The sequence below is a fragment of the Tympanuchus pallidicinctus genome, unplaced genomic scaffold (genome assembly GCF_026119805.1).
Source record: "Tympanuchus pallidicinctus isolate F22 unplaced genomic scaffold, pur_lepc_1.0 scaffold2, whole genome shotgun sequence".
NCBI classification, from domain to species: Eukaryota; Metazoa; Chordata; class Aves; order Galliformes; family Phasianidae; genus Tympanuchus; species Tympanuchus pallidicinctus.
The window spans coordinates 36,294,662-36,309,864 of NW_026294721.1; the positions used below are offsets into that span (position 1 = coordinate 36,294,662).

Below are 15,203 nucleotides of genomic sequence, written 5' to 3' on the forward strand. Positions count from 1 at the left end.
GCGTCGCGCCGCTCCTGCGCCGCGCCCCCCGCGCACCATTTGGCCCCGCCCCACCGGTCCCCCCCCCCCCCCGTTACCGCGCAGGCGCACCGCGCTCCTCCAGCACAAGTTGGGTTAAAACTTCAATTAAGCTTTAATTAAAAACTTACAGCTCGGAATTTCAGGCATACAGGCTTCTAAACATGCTTTTATAAAAACATCGTTCTTACATTCCTGCCCCCTTGCTCCCCGTGCATAGCTTTTAACAGTACTGAAAATACATTTTGAAAAAAAGCCGGTGGTTACAGCTGTTTCTGTGTATTTGCTTGAGGTGCAAAGATCAGCTGCGTGCATAGGAACGTGTGTGCAGGCTTCACCCAGGAGCAATCTGCACGAACTGCAAGTGACTACTGCATTCAGAACAGCAATACAGAGCACACAGAGGAACAAACTGGCTTTACAAAAAAAGGACTTTTCCTTCCAACAAAACCTGCATGTAACCACCTCAATGTAACCAAAGAAATGAGCCAAAGAAGGACAAGCAGCAGTGTATGCTCTCTGCTCATCGCTTCCCGCTCAGGATGCAGCCTCAAAGAATGCGATCAGCCGGTCCTGCTCACAGCCATCCAGCAGCTCCAGCAGGAGAGGAACTCTGCTCTTCACATTGGTGCCTCGAAATTTAAATTTATCTATGAAGAGATCTGTGATCATACCTGCAAAGTTAAAATTCCAAGACTTACACTTGGCCCTATTTTCAGGAGTATCTCTGCTTTGAGCTCCTCCTTGTGTACCAACTCTTCCAGCTGGTTTGGGTTTTAGAGACAAGACTTTTTAAACTGGTGTCATGTTACAACAGCCCAGCAACCAGCTTAATTTCCACGTGGTTATTTCTGCCTCACATGTACCTATCTCTGAACTGAGAAAGGAACTGACTTCACAGAGTAGGCACTGTATGTTAAAGTTGGTGACTGGCAGGGAATCCCTGAGCTGAAAGCTGTATGGGGAACACTGGCCGTTACAGAATTTCCTTCGCTAAATCAGATCTTCTCCTAAGATTCTCCCCGTCCACCCCATCTTCATTTTCCTGTTATTGTGTAAAACTTCACCACTGGGAACCTCATCAGTCACCTATACATTCTTAAATTCCACTCTGAATCATGTCCCTTAATCTTGCCAAAAAAGACAAGCATTGTACAGATCTAAAAAGCTAGAGTAAAATGTACAGAAGTTCTGAGGCTACTGAGGTGTACCTACCTATCAAATCATTTCAGATCTACTAATGCTGACTTCGTAACTACTTCAGTGGCGTCCAGGGTACACTCTCTGAGCATTAATTTGCAGTTAGGACAAAAAGTTTAATCAATCAACAAACCATAAAGTCTCTCAAGATGTGCAGGTTGTTTCTTGTATTCCTCAAGCAGTTGATCTGCCTCTTCCAAAATACTGCGGTATTCTGGCACCAAGAAGTCCACGTTTCCTTCTTGAACTTGTAATTCCTCAAAGATATTTTACATCATAAAAATCAAAGGCAGTAAGGTAGCTTAAGAACATAAAAGTATAAAGAAATTAAGCTTGGGTTTGACAGGAGGAAGCATTTCAGAAGCAAGACAATCCCCTTCTAAACTAGGAAGAGCTATTTTCAAAGAGCCTCTTTTAGATCTTCTAACAGAACATCAGACGCTGCTTGTCACTTCATACATTAGATTTACAAAATCCTCCACAGCTCAGCCCTTACAGAATGAAGCCTAATGAAGGCTAAAAGCCTTCAGCACACTTCAGCTTTAGAATAAGGAAATTCCTAGAAAGCATAACACATTAACAGTCTGAACATAAAAGGCATCGCTATACTTAGCAAAATGTTCTACACACTCCTAAAGTGCTCCCAACAATTGTCAGATCACTGCGCTCACTGGAAGTTTTTCTGCTGATGAAAGAGGTCTAAAACCAGCATTTGATTCCACCAAAGGCCAAGGAGTCCATTTTTATCCCCCCTCTTCCCTCCAGAAAACACAACAAAAGATTACAGCAGGTTCTGGATTATAAAATCCTGGCTGTTGGAGAAATTCAAAAACTCAGACAAGCTGACAAAGTGACATCTCTCAGAGATTAACCATTGAAGAGATTAGGCAGAGATTAATTATGAATAGAGAAGCTTCAGAAACGATGACACACTGGGATGACAGTCCAAAGCAAGAAGTCTCATCTGGCATGGACCATAATACCTAGAGCTAACAAACTTTAAAAGGTTAGTGCAGAGAGATGAAGATGGAACTGGAAAATAACAGTAGCAAAAAGAACGTGAAATGGCAAAGCTGGCTGCCTTATACTGTTTGACTTATGCATCCTCAACATCTGTCAGTAATCCCACGTTATACAATAATGATATAGCACCAATAGGAATTTTCTTCAAGGAAGCTGTCTCCTAGGTAACTGAAGTACATGTCCTGGGAACAGAGATACGCATACCGGTGTGACACGGCTCTGACTTGAGCCACAACACGAGTCTGATATCTGACAGCACAATCCCTAACAAAATCCTTCCAGGGGAGCTCAGATACTTACTCTCAAAGCATCTATTAAATGAACCTTCTTGGCCAACAGCTGCTGATACTCTAATTTGGGGTGGATGAGCTTTAACGTATGCCTCACAGATTCTTCATTTATATCTAGTAGCAGAAAACAAAACAACACACCCCAACAAATGAAGGAGCAATACGTATTCCATTTATGAGAATATAAAATGATGCAAAGGACAATAAAACAGAAAAAAATTTACCAAATGATATGTTGAGATTGATCTTCCTTTTAGTAGCCTCTTTGGAAAGTACATCTTTTAGGATGGATATTGTAGAAATATTGTCAGACTTGAAACATCCCTCACCTATTCTATAAAGGGAAAAAAACTTTGTTGAACAAACTTATGAGCACATGCAAGCATTAGATGTGTCCATGTTTTAAGAGATAAGACCTACAAATTAATGCCTTTTTTGCTGAAAGAAGATAAAACTAATTAAGTCATAAGCAGAGTACTGATCTTAGACATATTTAATCTAAGTTGCAGCAATAGGTTTTCAGAAAAATGTTTATTCACATTTTGAAAAGCATTTAATATTCATGCAGACAAGTTGTTTCCATTTCTCAGAACAAAGAAAAAAAAAAACAAACATTGGAAAGTAATGCTCGTCACAAAGTAATTTGACTGTATTATTTATGTTCTTCAAACTCTAGAAACAAATTGGAGAGGAACAGTAGTATGTGCATGAAAAGATATTCACAGAGCAGTTGAGAATGAAAAAGAAAAAAAAAAAAAAAAAAAAATCAAAACACAGTGCTTTAGTAATCGTATTTTACCTGTAAGTACTTTCAAGCTGGGTACCCAGGAAGGTGTTTTGAAAATAAAAGGTGACACTCTCTCCAGGTGGAGTCCTTTCAGGGACTTCAGGCAAGCAAAAGACAACCCAAGAGTGAATTTCAGCAAAACTGAATTGTCCTTTGAGCATCAGTGTATTCATTGGCCTATGACAGGATGAAAGTCAAAACATAAAAAATATAAAAATCAGTATTAGTTCCAAAGGATGGACACTGATAGTGCACTGGTAACCCATATGAGAAAAAAATGTTGAGTTCCAAGTAGTCTTTTTTTCATTAACTCTGTGCATGAATTAGGTATCCCGCTAAGTAGTTGTGCAGCACAGATTACTGTTAGTTAATTTCTGAACAAAAACCTATTTGTACATTCCACTTTTATTTTATAGCAGGTGTGTCAGAAATGGGCAAGAAACTGGAGGTGTTTGACAAATACCATTTCAAGTTGTTAAACCTGAATAGTAGCTAAAAACACAGGAAATATGCCTAAGCTTGAACAGTTTCCCCTCCTGTAAACCACAAACAGGTTTTCATTTCAAGCCTCATTTCAAGCCTCATTTCAAGAATGAGGCATAAAAGAATAGAACACATTTGCATTTGGCCTTCAATTCCTTCAACTCTTCAGTTTTGTTTCAATGCAAGCAACATAACATGTTAATTAAGGACAGAGTAATCCAGTAGAAATTGCATAAAATAGATTTCAAATTCAGAGATAAGGAAGAAAAATCTTGGCTCCATTTTAGAGTCAAATTAGTTGTGGGAAAGAATTACATTAAAGGGGTAAAGGAGAGACTGAGGCTGAAACTGAAAAGGCTGCGGTTACTACCACAGCAGAGTTTCCTTTCTACCACACCCTCAGCTCTGTTAATACATTGGACTGCTCTGTAGCCAAGGTCCGTAAAGTGAAAAATACATGGGCTCTGAAAACAGGTAAAGAGCAGCAAGGGATGTGGGAACCTGTTAAGTGTGCATTTTATATCAAACCTACAAAGCCCATAAACTCATACAGGCTCAAAAATATAGGTTAGGAATGACATGCTTAAGTCTATAGAGTAAATTTTCTTACTGGATTGCGTCAGTTTTTTGAAAAGAAATAGGCTTTTGTTGTTGTTGCAAATACCTGTCATGGTCAATAGCATGAGTTCTCTGATGCAGTGAAAGGGGTTTAATTTGGTATTGATAAACTTGGCAGGTTTTTGGTTGAATTCTTGGAGTTACATATGCTTGAAGTGTCCCATATCGTCCTTCAATTGATCGAATCTGAAGAAGAAAACGTAGAAGCCACAAAAAAGAACAAGAGTGAACTGAATGATTTACTGAGATTTGGAGAACTTGTTATTATTCAAAATATAATAAAGAAATCTGTAGATTTTCTGTGGTACTACAGAAGTATTTAGAGTACTATATTTATTTGATAGAACCACTGTAAAAAGAGCAGATCAAGAATGTTTTAAAACTAGGGGAAATGCTGCCTAATGAAATGCTGCAATAATTGATGAATGTAGAATTAATTTTAAAAACTCATTAACTTACTTTCTGATTAGTTAAAATAAGAAGTCTAACTCTTCAGGACCCCATTACTGTTACTTTTTTTTTTTTTTTTTTAATAAAAATACATTAGATAGCAGCCAGGGACATATCCCTAAATAAAAAACAAAGATAGAGTCAGAGTAAGCGACCTCCTCAAGAGTCAAAATGGACACCAATAGAAATGCTTAGGAAAGGGACCCAGGAAATAAGAGTCTTAACCTTGCCCACTAGGTCCATAACTGCCCTCATACAAAAAAAGCAACAACAAAAAAAACACAAATTTCCCCACATTTGATGCATTTTATTCAGGCTTAAATATCTAACCATAATCTTTTCCTTTAAAATGTGCAGTTAACAGATATCAGGGTAGGAGGCTGCAGTGTGAGGCGACTGCATGAAAAGAAAATAGATTTTAGTCCAATTTATCTTGAGGATTGACTTCAATAATCTTGATTTCTTTTCTTATTTTCCCCAGTGGTAATTACAAAAATGCTTGAATGTGTTACACTGTTAACAAAAAACCACAAAACTGAGAATAGCCATGTGCATTTAGCATAAGCATAAAATTACAGGATTTGCTTCCTCTGCAAAATATAAATACGTGCCACATTCCCTCATCAGTGTAACTTTTTTCATACACTTCTCAGGGCAAAAAGTGCCAGTGCTTTCCTTCCCACATTTCTCCCCTTTCATTCCACGCACAGCCACCACAGTCAAGTATATTCACTACTGACGATTTCTCAACTGCTTTCATTTTAGGGGAACTCGAGGAAGGATCCCAAGGTCTCCTCTGATGTAACACGATTTTAGAAGCCTTTAGAAACCTTACACCAGTGAGAAAGGAATACTAGCTCTAGGTCAAGCAAGATTCCTTCACGTTGCAGCAAACATCCATGCAACAATTTCTTATGGAAAATAACTTAGAGCACTTTACCTTAAGTTCAAGTCTTGTAGTATTTGCTTGGCATCTGTAAGTGGCAAGGAGACAGTTGCCATTTGGCTGTGAACAGCAATAAAAGAGGAAAAATAATAAAGAACAGGTCTTTTTTAACTGAAGACATGCACTGTAAAGTTGTTAGTATTTATGCACAGCTCCTTCACAGAAGTTAAAAAAAAAAAACAAAACAAAAATGCAGCCATCGGTTCCCTGCAATGTTCCAATTATTGTTAACTTTGTCAGAACTTAAAAACAATTCTCTACATAAATAGAAATCAACTAAGTTTCTTCTTTTCCTTAATACCATCATAAAAATTACACAGATAGAAACTTTTCACCTCAAGAAGGCATCTATCAGCCTTGCTCATTTATCTGCAAAAATAGCCTGACATCCAGAAACAAAAGGGAAATCATTAAGAAAATACAAGCGGATTTTTTTTAAATTAAATTAATGATCATGAACGACAAGAAACTTAGAATATAAATTTAATTGATATATGCTGAAGCTTTCAGAAATGATGTGCAAATTTAGCTTTTAAGACTAAAATACTCTGAGGACCGTTAAAAAGACATTATAAATATTTTCACAGTGCTAAAGTAGTTTCAAGTCTCCCATCCTACCTGCCCTTCCCAAAGAAGCACCATAGGTAATTCTACAAGTAGTTAAGTTTATAAACACTATATTAAAAAATGCAAACATATGACTTTCCAGGCAACAGAATTTTTTAATGGTCTGATTTTCCTGAGATACACTAAGGAAAGGATACGATGTTCTTCACCTAAATTACATTGAAGAGATACTGACAAATTCAAACTAGAGAACATCACTGAGTGTGCCTGCAACATTCCTAATTGGTCAAGAAAAAAGCCCTACAGCAGTAGCTCCCAAATCCCTTTATGCACAGTTGGCTTTGCCCTATGCCATGACTTGTCACTGACACCTAATTCTGTAAACTCTATTGAATCTGAGCTCTCCAGATTGCCAAATAGTTTTCTATGCATTTCAAATTACAAACATATAAATCCAAATTCTATTTTGCATATACTGCATTGAGAGCTTTTCATCATGCAGTCTCCAGAAACATCATTATATCTCTTGTTTCACTTACATCAGAATCGCAGTTGCTAAAACTAACAACAGCAGAATTTTTATCCACATCCAGCAAGTCTACAGGGACATCACTCTGCAGAACAGAAGGAAAAACATAGAGCTTAAGTTCCTGAGCAGCTCCTAATGCATTCATCTACTGTCACCAATTGTTTTAATAAGTGAGAAGCAATGATTGCTTCATCATTCATATTCAAGTGATAAAATCTTAGTAGATAAGCATCTTACACCTGAACATTTAATCCCAGATTAACGTTGTGCTCTTTCTCTTATTCTCATACAGTGTCCTGAACTCCTGTGCAGGTGGCTTACAACAACTTTAATGTAAGATGTGCAACTTTGTCTTTCAGACATGAAGTATATTCACGACTGAAGCGTTTCTCTATTTTAACAAGGAGATTACAATGCTCATTCATGAAACCAAGGATCAAGTTAGAGGTCTATTAATGATTCCTTTACTAAAATTTATGCTTCTGACACAAACTACTTCTTATATAGATGTGTTTTTTGTGTAATTAAATCTAAGATTGTTATGAAAACAAAATTAAAAGGCTTCTGAATGATTAATTACTTGATATGGTACTGCTTTTAATTTCACAGCAGTGGAAGGAAACACTGATAAAAATTAAGCACGCTTTCTAAAAACAAAAATAAAAAGTTTATAGCTGGTTTTATTGCCTTGTCCAACAACAGAAGGAAGCCAGGCATCACAGCATATTTCTTTACAGAAAAAGCCATTTGTTCTGAACTCTACATTAAATTCAAGCCTAGACTAACCAACTTCATTATTCCTCACTTCGCTAAAGAACCTGCAGATACTACAGAGCTGCAGATTACTTGTCATTTATCTCACCTGTACCAGGATAATATCTATAGCTGCTTGCACCTCCAAGATGAGACTGTAGCTAGCATCATCTTTATTTAATGTAAACTTATCATTCACACTGAATGCAGGTACTGATGAAACAGCAGAACTGGACTGAGAAGACTGCTGGTACTTTTCACGTTCTCCAAGTACTTTCATCTGTAAGTGTTCCACTTCATTCCTAGAAGAGACAAACCAGGTATAATGTTACCATAAAATTAACAATAACAGCTACCATAGGAAATAAGTCAATTATGCTTCAAGGCAATCTTTCTTCACTTCTTTTCAGGATTTTCCAACAAGAAGTGACTGTTAATTCCCCTTCCATACTCAACACATCAAGGATAAAATACAAACTGTATCACATGAAAATGTAGATTTTACTGTACTTTCACAAAGGAAATATCCGTGAGTTCCAGGAGGGGGCAACGTTTTCCCTCAAGAGCACCATGTATTTTTAAAGACATGGTGAAAAACTTGCCTGTCATCATTCAGAAGCTATAGGTAGCACAGGAGAAGGGAATCTTATCTTGATGAAGCCAAGGAAGAAGGAAATAAAACATAACCACTAGAAGGCAATATAGGAAAGGATTATGGAATGAGAACACTGTTCTCATATGTCCTTCTGTATACACTAATGATACAGAAAATCTAATGACAGAGGAAGGAAAGATGGCATTTCAGTTTGTAACACTTCAATTCTTCCAATTCAATTTCTATCTAGTGAAATTACCTCAAGGATGAAATCTTGCTCTGCATTTCTTGACTTAGTTTCAGCTCTTCACCTGATCCACCTTCTCTATAGGTAAGTTCTGTAGTCAGTCCTGTCAGCCAGCCTAAACCAACATACGAAATTCATATTCATTACAAGCTATAAGTAAAAATCTTCCCTCGGTACTTGTATGTGTGCAACGATGTTTGTTTCAGGTACTGATTTAAGATTTAAGACTTAATTTTACCCTATCTTGGAGGACTAAGCTAGACAACAGGCATAAAATTTTATGAGTAGGCGGTCATTCTTGTTTTACAAATTGGAAAATGTTACTTTTGTATGAAGCACTTTGTGCAATAAACACCTCTGTATCATTTTTTTTTTATGAGTTTCGTTTTTCCCACTTCTGCTTCTGACAAATAAGTTCTATAAATACCTTGAATAATTTGTGATTGCTAACCAGTACTACAGTTGAAAACAAAAAAAGATGCAATGTGTATGCAGCACAGTACAAATTGCACAGTGTATTTTGAGACAGAATGCTCAAGGCTGAACTTATATATATATATATATATATATATATATTTTTTTTCAATATATCCAATACATATATATATGTATTTTAACTTCTTAATTCCATTTACTTATAAAAGCAAAAATCACTTGATTGTATCCTGACGAGTAAATACCATATTCAAACAAATATTTTCACAAAGCACCCTAATTCCAATCATAGCAAAACTTTAAAGAGCTGTGCCATCAATGCAGCCTGCTTCAGTTCTGTCTATCAGTATGCTAACAGTATCTACCTATTTAGACCTTATTGAGTAAATAATACAAAGTTTACCTGAATATGTGCATGCTAAAACTTCATCATAACCATCTTTTCCTACACAGCCACCCTGGATTGATGAAATGCTCTCTGATAAAACCTTCAAAACACATTCAAGCAGAGGAAAATATTACTGCACTTGTTTTAAATACCTGTTTTTGGGTTTTTTATGCTGTTATTTTTGCTTGGGGGGGAGTGGGGAAAGGGGGAGGGGACTGTTACCTACATCACAACATATCTACATAGATGCAAAATATCTAGATCCACAAGAGTAAGCTAGTTGATGACTACCACAGCTAAAGCAAGATCTTTTAACCAATGCATTCTGAATTAACCCTGAGTAATACAGACAGTAAAATGTGGCTTAAAGGAAAACACTCTTCCAGCAAGATTTACAGTCTGTCTGAAGGATGAAATCATCACTATGGATCAAATCCACTTCCTTACTGAGCATAATTACTTTGTCTATCAGTTCTTAAAGTCATAACAGCTACATTTACAATTTTACGTGCAAAACAAACCTCACACAATGTGATGGTGGGTTTTTTTGTCTTGTTTTCTTTTTCCTGAGAGAGAAGCACTGTATTAGGTTTGATCCAGGAGAGACCTTAGTAAGAGCAGAGTCAGAGCTTTAACATACTCTCTGCACTGTTTTGCTCTAATCTGGACTTCTGTAATGCCTGGCTCTTAAATACTTAGATACCACTTTGACGTTTGTGTTATCAACATTACAGAGCATATAAAATTAAAAACAAAGCCAAAAAATATATTTTAGCTGTAATAATCGTGTGAACACTTGTTACTTTGAAATACAGAGTTTTTAAATTCATCTGTCCAGCAAAGAAGATGACACTGGATGTGGGCTTACATAATCATACCGAAGGACGGGATCATCTGCGCTCTCAAAGCTGTAGATTTCCAGCACTCCATCATCTCGCCCAACGAGTAACTCTTTAACTCCATCTCTCAGAATGTCAAAACTATCAATGCATAAAATGCCTAATGAAAAAGAAAACAAACTGTCTACTTCATCTTTGGTTGTTTATGATGCATTAATATGAACGCCACATTAAATTGCATAGGAAGAGATTTTTGCTGGGATTTTATGATTTTATTGATGCTATTTCTGGAAGAGTCCACTAGAGGGCTGAAGTGTCTCTCCAGTGACTGAAGTCCACTTTTTTTTCCCAGACTATTTGTCTGACCAGCTCTGCCAGCTGAAGAGGCAAGCACATTTTATCTCCTACAGCTGACAGAAAGCCAAGTGAACTGCTATGAATTTCAGCTGATGTGGCAGATGCAGGATCCTGATTTGCATCAGACCTGCCTTAGGTTTGTGCTGCTACACAACACCTTAATGGACAAACCCACCCGTTGACTAAGATTCCCCGGATGATCTAACAGCTAACCATGGCTAGACTGGACACAGAGTTACAGTATGGAAGAAGGAGAAGGAAGCAAGAGAACCTGCAAAAGAATTAAACTCCTTCACATTTCATATTTGAAGTTTAGACATACCAAGAGGATTTTTAACAAAAGAGTTAAGTAATTTAATTACCTCATGAAAGCTTAGAAAAAAAAAAACATACATCACTGCTCTTCTCCTTTACACAAAAGTTCTAACACATGCTGCAGAAACAGCATACCAAGGCTATAGCAGGGAAAAATACTGTTCTATGCCCAAACAAGTTACATCATATTATGGAGCAATAAGGAGAGCATTATTCCATCTTCAGAAAAAATTCCTTACTCTGTTTTTTTTTTTTTTTTTTTTTTTTGTTTGTTTGTTTCTTTTTTTGTCTTGCAGTGTAGATGCCTGACTTTAATCTGAAGGGGCTTTAAGGTCACTGCACATCTGAAAACATCTAGTATGTAGATTTGCATTTTAAAATCACCAAAATTATAAAAATCCCAAGCGATGACGTACAAAGAAACTGTTTGACAAATGGCACTTTAACATTGTACTGTAAAAATGACAATGTACAGGAAACAACATAAGGGCAAACTTTTAAGAATGGAAGAGAATTAACACATTAATATCACATATCGACAATATTAAAATACCCAAGAAATTTATTTCCTAATGATTATATTGTGACAAAGCCTCAGCTTTGCTCAAAAACTAAAGAGGGAGATACTGAGACACGTACCTCCTCTCTTTTTTTCATTGTCAATTTCCCACTTAGGTACAGAAGCAGAACCAGTAATCTGGATAAGCCCCAGTTTACCATCAGAAGTTCCATACACAATTTCTTCTCCAGAATCACCTAAAAAAAAAATATTCAGCAAATTCAGAATAACAAAAAGAGACATATTTAAAAGTTTTGAAAATATTCATCCCACCAGAGGAAAAAGAAAATCCTAACGTTAGTGCTGTATAACAGAACTGTCAGGCTTCGCAACAAATGCCTTCTTGCTCTGGAGCTCTGCTTGCAAACTTCTCCAATACTTTAAATTTAGGAAAAGGCAGGCTATTTAATGGTCTTCACAGAAGAAATCATTCATTATTATTTATTCAGAACACACATCTAATTGTGAATGCTGTACTGCACCTTAAGCAAATAAGAACTGCTTCTTGAAACTAGATCTGAGAACTGTCAAATAATCTAACAGAAACTAAATTAAGCACATACTAAAGGGATTTATATCAGGTTAGAAGAGATTAGCAAAAAGGATTATCAAACTATTTTAAGTTGGATCCTTCCACAGTCTTCTGACTTGAGCTCTACTCAATATTCTCATCAATCCATGGATGGATGGAAGTAGTGATTCTACTTACAGAAATCCAGACGTAAGAGAAACCCAACCCAGCACCTGAATGAGACCCCCAACAGTCCAGCTCTCATTTACACACAGGATCACCTCACAACTCACTGCTATGTATGAGGCTTTCATCCAATGTAAACGTTATTTAGAACTAAAACAGTTAAGTGCATACAAGTATATATTGTGTGTTTGTAAACAAATAACACCTCTAAATGCATATAAATGAAAATCCGAAGCAGTTTAAAAACAAAGCTAATAACCCCTATGCTATCCCAACCTAACACTCCCATGGTTGCCCTCTCCCCAACTTTCACCTGAAATCCTACTAGCCTCTTGCCTCACTCGTAATCTCTCTCAGGAACAGATTTTGTGTTATTTCTGTTACTGCCAACAGGCTTTTTATCCAGTTATCCACATACAAACCTTTTCTACCAGAAAACCAGCAGCAAAATCCCTTAATACTGCTAAAAGTGTTGGTTTTTTTCCCCTCCAATTTTCTAGATAGGAATAATTTAAGCAAATATCTTCAACATTTAGCCTTCCCCCCTCCTCCCCCTCCTTACAGTTACTGGTTGTTCATTAATTCAGTATATGTACAACAAACTACCATTCCCACCATAATATAGATATTCTGTATCTGTATTCTACAAATAGAATGGGTAGTAAGATATGGCTTCACAGAGTTTTCTACTACATTTTTTTAATCAGTTTCAAAATCAAGATGAAATGTAGTTAACAAATATGAGTGTTGAAATCTCAAAATGCAGCAGAAGTACACTACTTAGTTACGCGTATATACAAAATTCTGTTACCCCCATCTCCATTGTTTAGAGCAAGAACAGAAGGTGGTCCAGGAACTTGTACTTCATACAGTAGATCAGATCCCTAGAGACAAAGAGAACTACCTTGAATGAGTTCTTGTTCAAAAGGAGAAATCAAGAATAAAGACAAAATTGTTTTTTTTAATATGGACATGCTTCATTTACACAGATTTTCTTGCATAAAATCACTTCTAAGCCAGAAGAAATTTTACGTAACTAAAACATGACTTAAACAAATCTTTGCCATGTGTTACCACTTTAAAAAGTTATGACAAAATAATCTGACACAAAGAAACAATAGTGCTAAAACATTTGATATCATTCACATTGCTACAAAAATAATATACAAATTTTCAAACATATAATGACTTAGATATTTCATTTCCTTATGTAAGCATTTTTAATTTGAAGTGGAAAATGGAAGAATTTCTTTACTTCCTCTATCCATGAAATCCAAAGTCTATTTGTAGTAGTAGTGTTATCACTAGTTTTGCAAGTTCACAATCATGATTTTCTAATTTAAAAAAGTACCAGCACTGGACAGTAACACTGACAAATGAGATACACTATGCTTATGCTTATTCTATAAGAATTAATCTAATGTTATGGCGTCAACACATAAAACAAGCAAATATTTTAACCTGTAAAACTCTGAGGACTCTATCCTGACACGCAAGCACTGGGGTAATGCAATTCACTTTATCTACAGGAAGGCAGAGAACATCATTGATTTTATCTCTTGATAGGTAGTAGTGTTTGTCTTTGCAGTCGCAGTAGTGGTTATAGATATAACTTGCACAAAGAAAGAGATCTGCTCCTGAAATGTGCCTGAGAAAAAGAAAACACTGTAGCATTTTGCCAGAATATTTCAGTCACATCTTTTTTAGGTTAGTATACGTGTGCGCTATTGCTTGCAGATTCCACACATCAGCTTTTATAAGGCAAACACCTTAAACCAAGACCATACAAAAAAAAACACAGAAAAATCTTCCTGATCTCCTACAGGAAGGACAGAGGGACAGAATACACTACTAAAAACCCAATAACCCCAGTTACACTCACCTGCACATGCACTGCTGGGAAGGCCTCCAGGATTCCCCCCCCCCCCGCCTTCCGCCCTTCCCCCCACTCTTCCAATTGCACTGTTCCTTTCTAGATTCCTTACTACATGCCAAGGCACAGTCTTAAGTTAGAGCAGCACTGAACACTGCCCACCCAAACCATAAAAGTATAGATTGAGAATAACTTCAGGGAGATGACAAACACCAAGCACTGTACACACATAGCTTTGATGTCTTCGGTGAGGTTAGTTTCAAAGGAGAGGAACTGCTTCCCTCTTTTTGTGAAACCTCTGACTTCTGATCCCGTAGCCACAAAGACTTTCTCTTGGGGTGTGTTAAGAGCTCCTCCCAACTCCAGGCGTCCGATTTTGGGGCCGGGCAGTGTTTTGAACACCGTCTGTAAAGAAGAAAAGCAATCGCAATCATGTTTTGTGTTTACAGTCAACTTTTCGCGCAAAGGATACTAAATCTGCTTTACAACCTCCGGCAAAACTAAGGGTGCTACAGAGTGTGTAGGGACAGAAAGCGACACTGACTGCACGCCTTCCGCACTCCTAAGGAAGAAAGCTTTAAAAAGCCCGTTTTGAAGCGGCACGTTCTCACTCACCACAGGTTCCCCCTTTTTCATGCCGAAACAGGTAATCACTCCGTCCTGATCGCCCACCACCACCTTCGAAAGCAGACACAGCGTTACGTCATCGCACGGGTTTCAAACACCGCTGAGCGCAGTTCCGTACGTCGGTACGTCACGTTCCGCCAGAGGAGCCGCGAGGGCCGCGCGCGCCCCGCCACCCCGTACCTTCTGGGTGGCCCTGCGGCCCGACGCGGGGAGCAGCCTCATGGTCTTCTGCGCCGTGACGCCCACCTGCAGAGGAAAGCACGGCCCTCACTCACCTCGTCCGCCCCTCGGCCCCGAGCGCGGCCGGGAGCGGCGCGGCGCGGCCCGTTACCTGCAGGTAGTCCACGCGGGCCAGGCTGACTTCCATGGCTCAGCCGGCAGCCGCCCCGCGGCGCGAGCTCGGCCGAGCGCGGCTCCGAGCTGCCGTTACCCGTCACCGCGGCAACCGTCGCCCGCGGACGGCGGCGCTCCCAGCCGACTTCCCATTGGCCGAGCTCGACGGTGAGAGGGCGGGACAAGGGCGATCTGCGCGCCGCCATTGGGCGGCGCTGCAGGGCGGGGCTGCGGCGTCGTTAGTGCCGTGAGCAACGGCCGCGGGGCCGCCCCC

The 15,203-nt window shown here is 38.4% G+C and overlaps 1 protein-coding gene across 2 annotated transcripts; it reads right to left on the reverse strand.

The window, feature by feature from the left end:
* Positions 1–114: 114 nt before the first annotated feature.
* On the reverse strand, positions 115–15,142 carry BBS7 (Bardet-Biedl syndrome 7). 2 transcript variants are annotated; one of them, XM_052682306.1, is made up of 19 exons: positions 14,928–15,142; positions 14,777–14,842; positions 14,585–14,647; positions 14,199–14,374; positions 13,558–13,744; positions 12,908–12,980; positions 11,480–11,596; positions 10,198–10,328; positions 9,345–9,429; positions 8,519–8,621; positions 7,774–7,966; positions 6,922–6,996; positions 5,810–5,875; positions 4,466–4,605; positions 3,331–3,495; positions 2,756–2,865; positions 2,542–2,645; positions 1,352–1,475; positions 115–692 (listed from the first exon to the last, which is right to left on the reverse strand). In XM_052682306.1, the coding sequence occupies exons 1-19, from the start codon at positions 14,961–14,963 to the stop codon at positions 556–558; spliced, it is 2,151 nt and encodes a 716-aa protein (XP_052538266.1). In that variant the 5' UTR covers positions 14,964–15,142; the 3' UTR covers positions 115–555. The 2 variants fall into 2 exon arrangements, with proteins under 2 accessions (XP_052538266.1, XP_052538267.1); XM_052682307.1 differs by lacking the exon at positions 115–692 and having other exon boundaries at positions 1,358–2,423.
* Positions 15,143–15,203: the final 61 nt, after the last annotated feature.

Excerpts from the sequence above, each read along its gene's own strand:
- BBS7 (XM_052682306.1), bottom strand. The coding sequence starts at position 14,963 with ATGGAAGTCAGCCTGGCCCGCGTGGACTACCTGCAG. Across the intron at positions 5,876-6,921 it reads TTAGCAACTGCGATTCTGAT|CCAAATGGCAACTGTCTCCT; the intron begins GTAAGTGAAACA and ends TGCTGTTCACAG. Across the intron at positions 1,476-2,541 it reads ATTTAATAGATGCTTTGAGA|GAATTACAAGTTCAAGAAGG; the intron begins GTAAGTATCTGA and ends AATATCTTTGAG.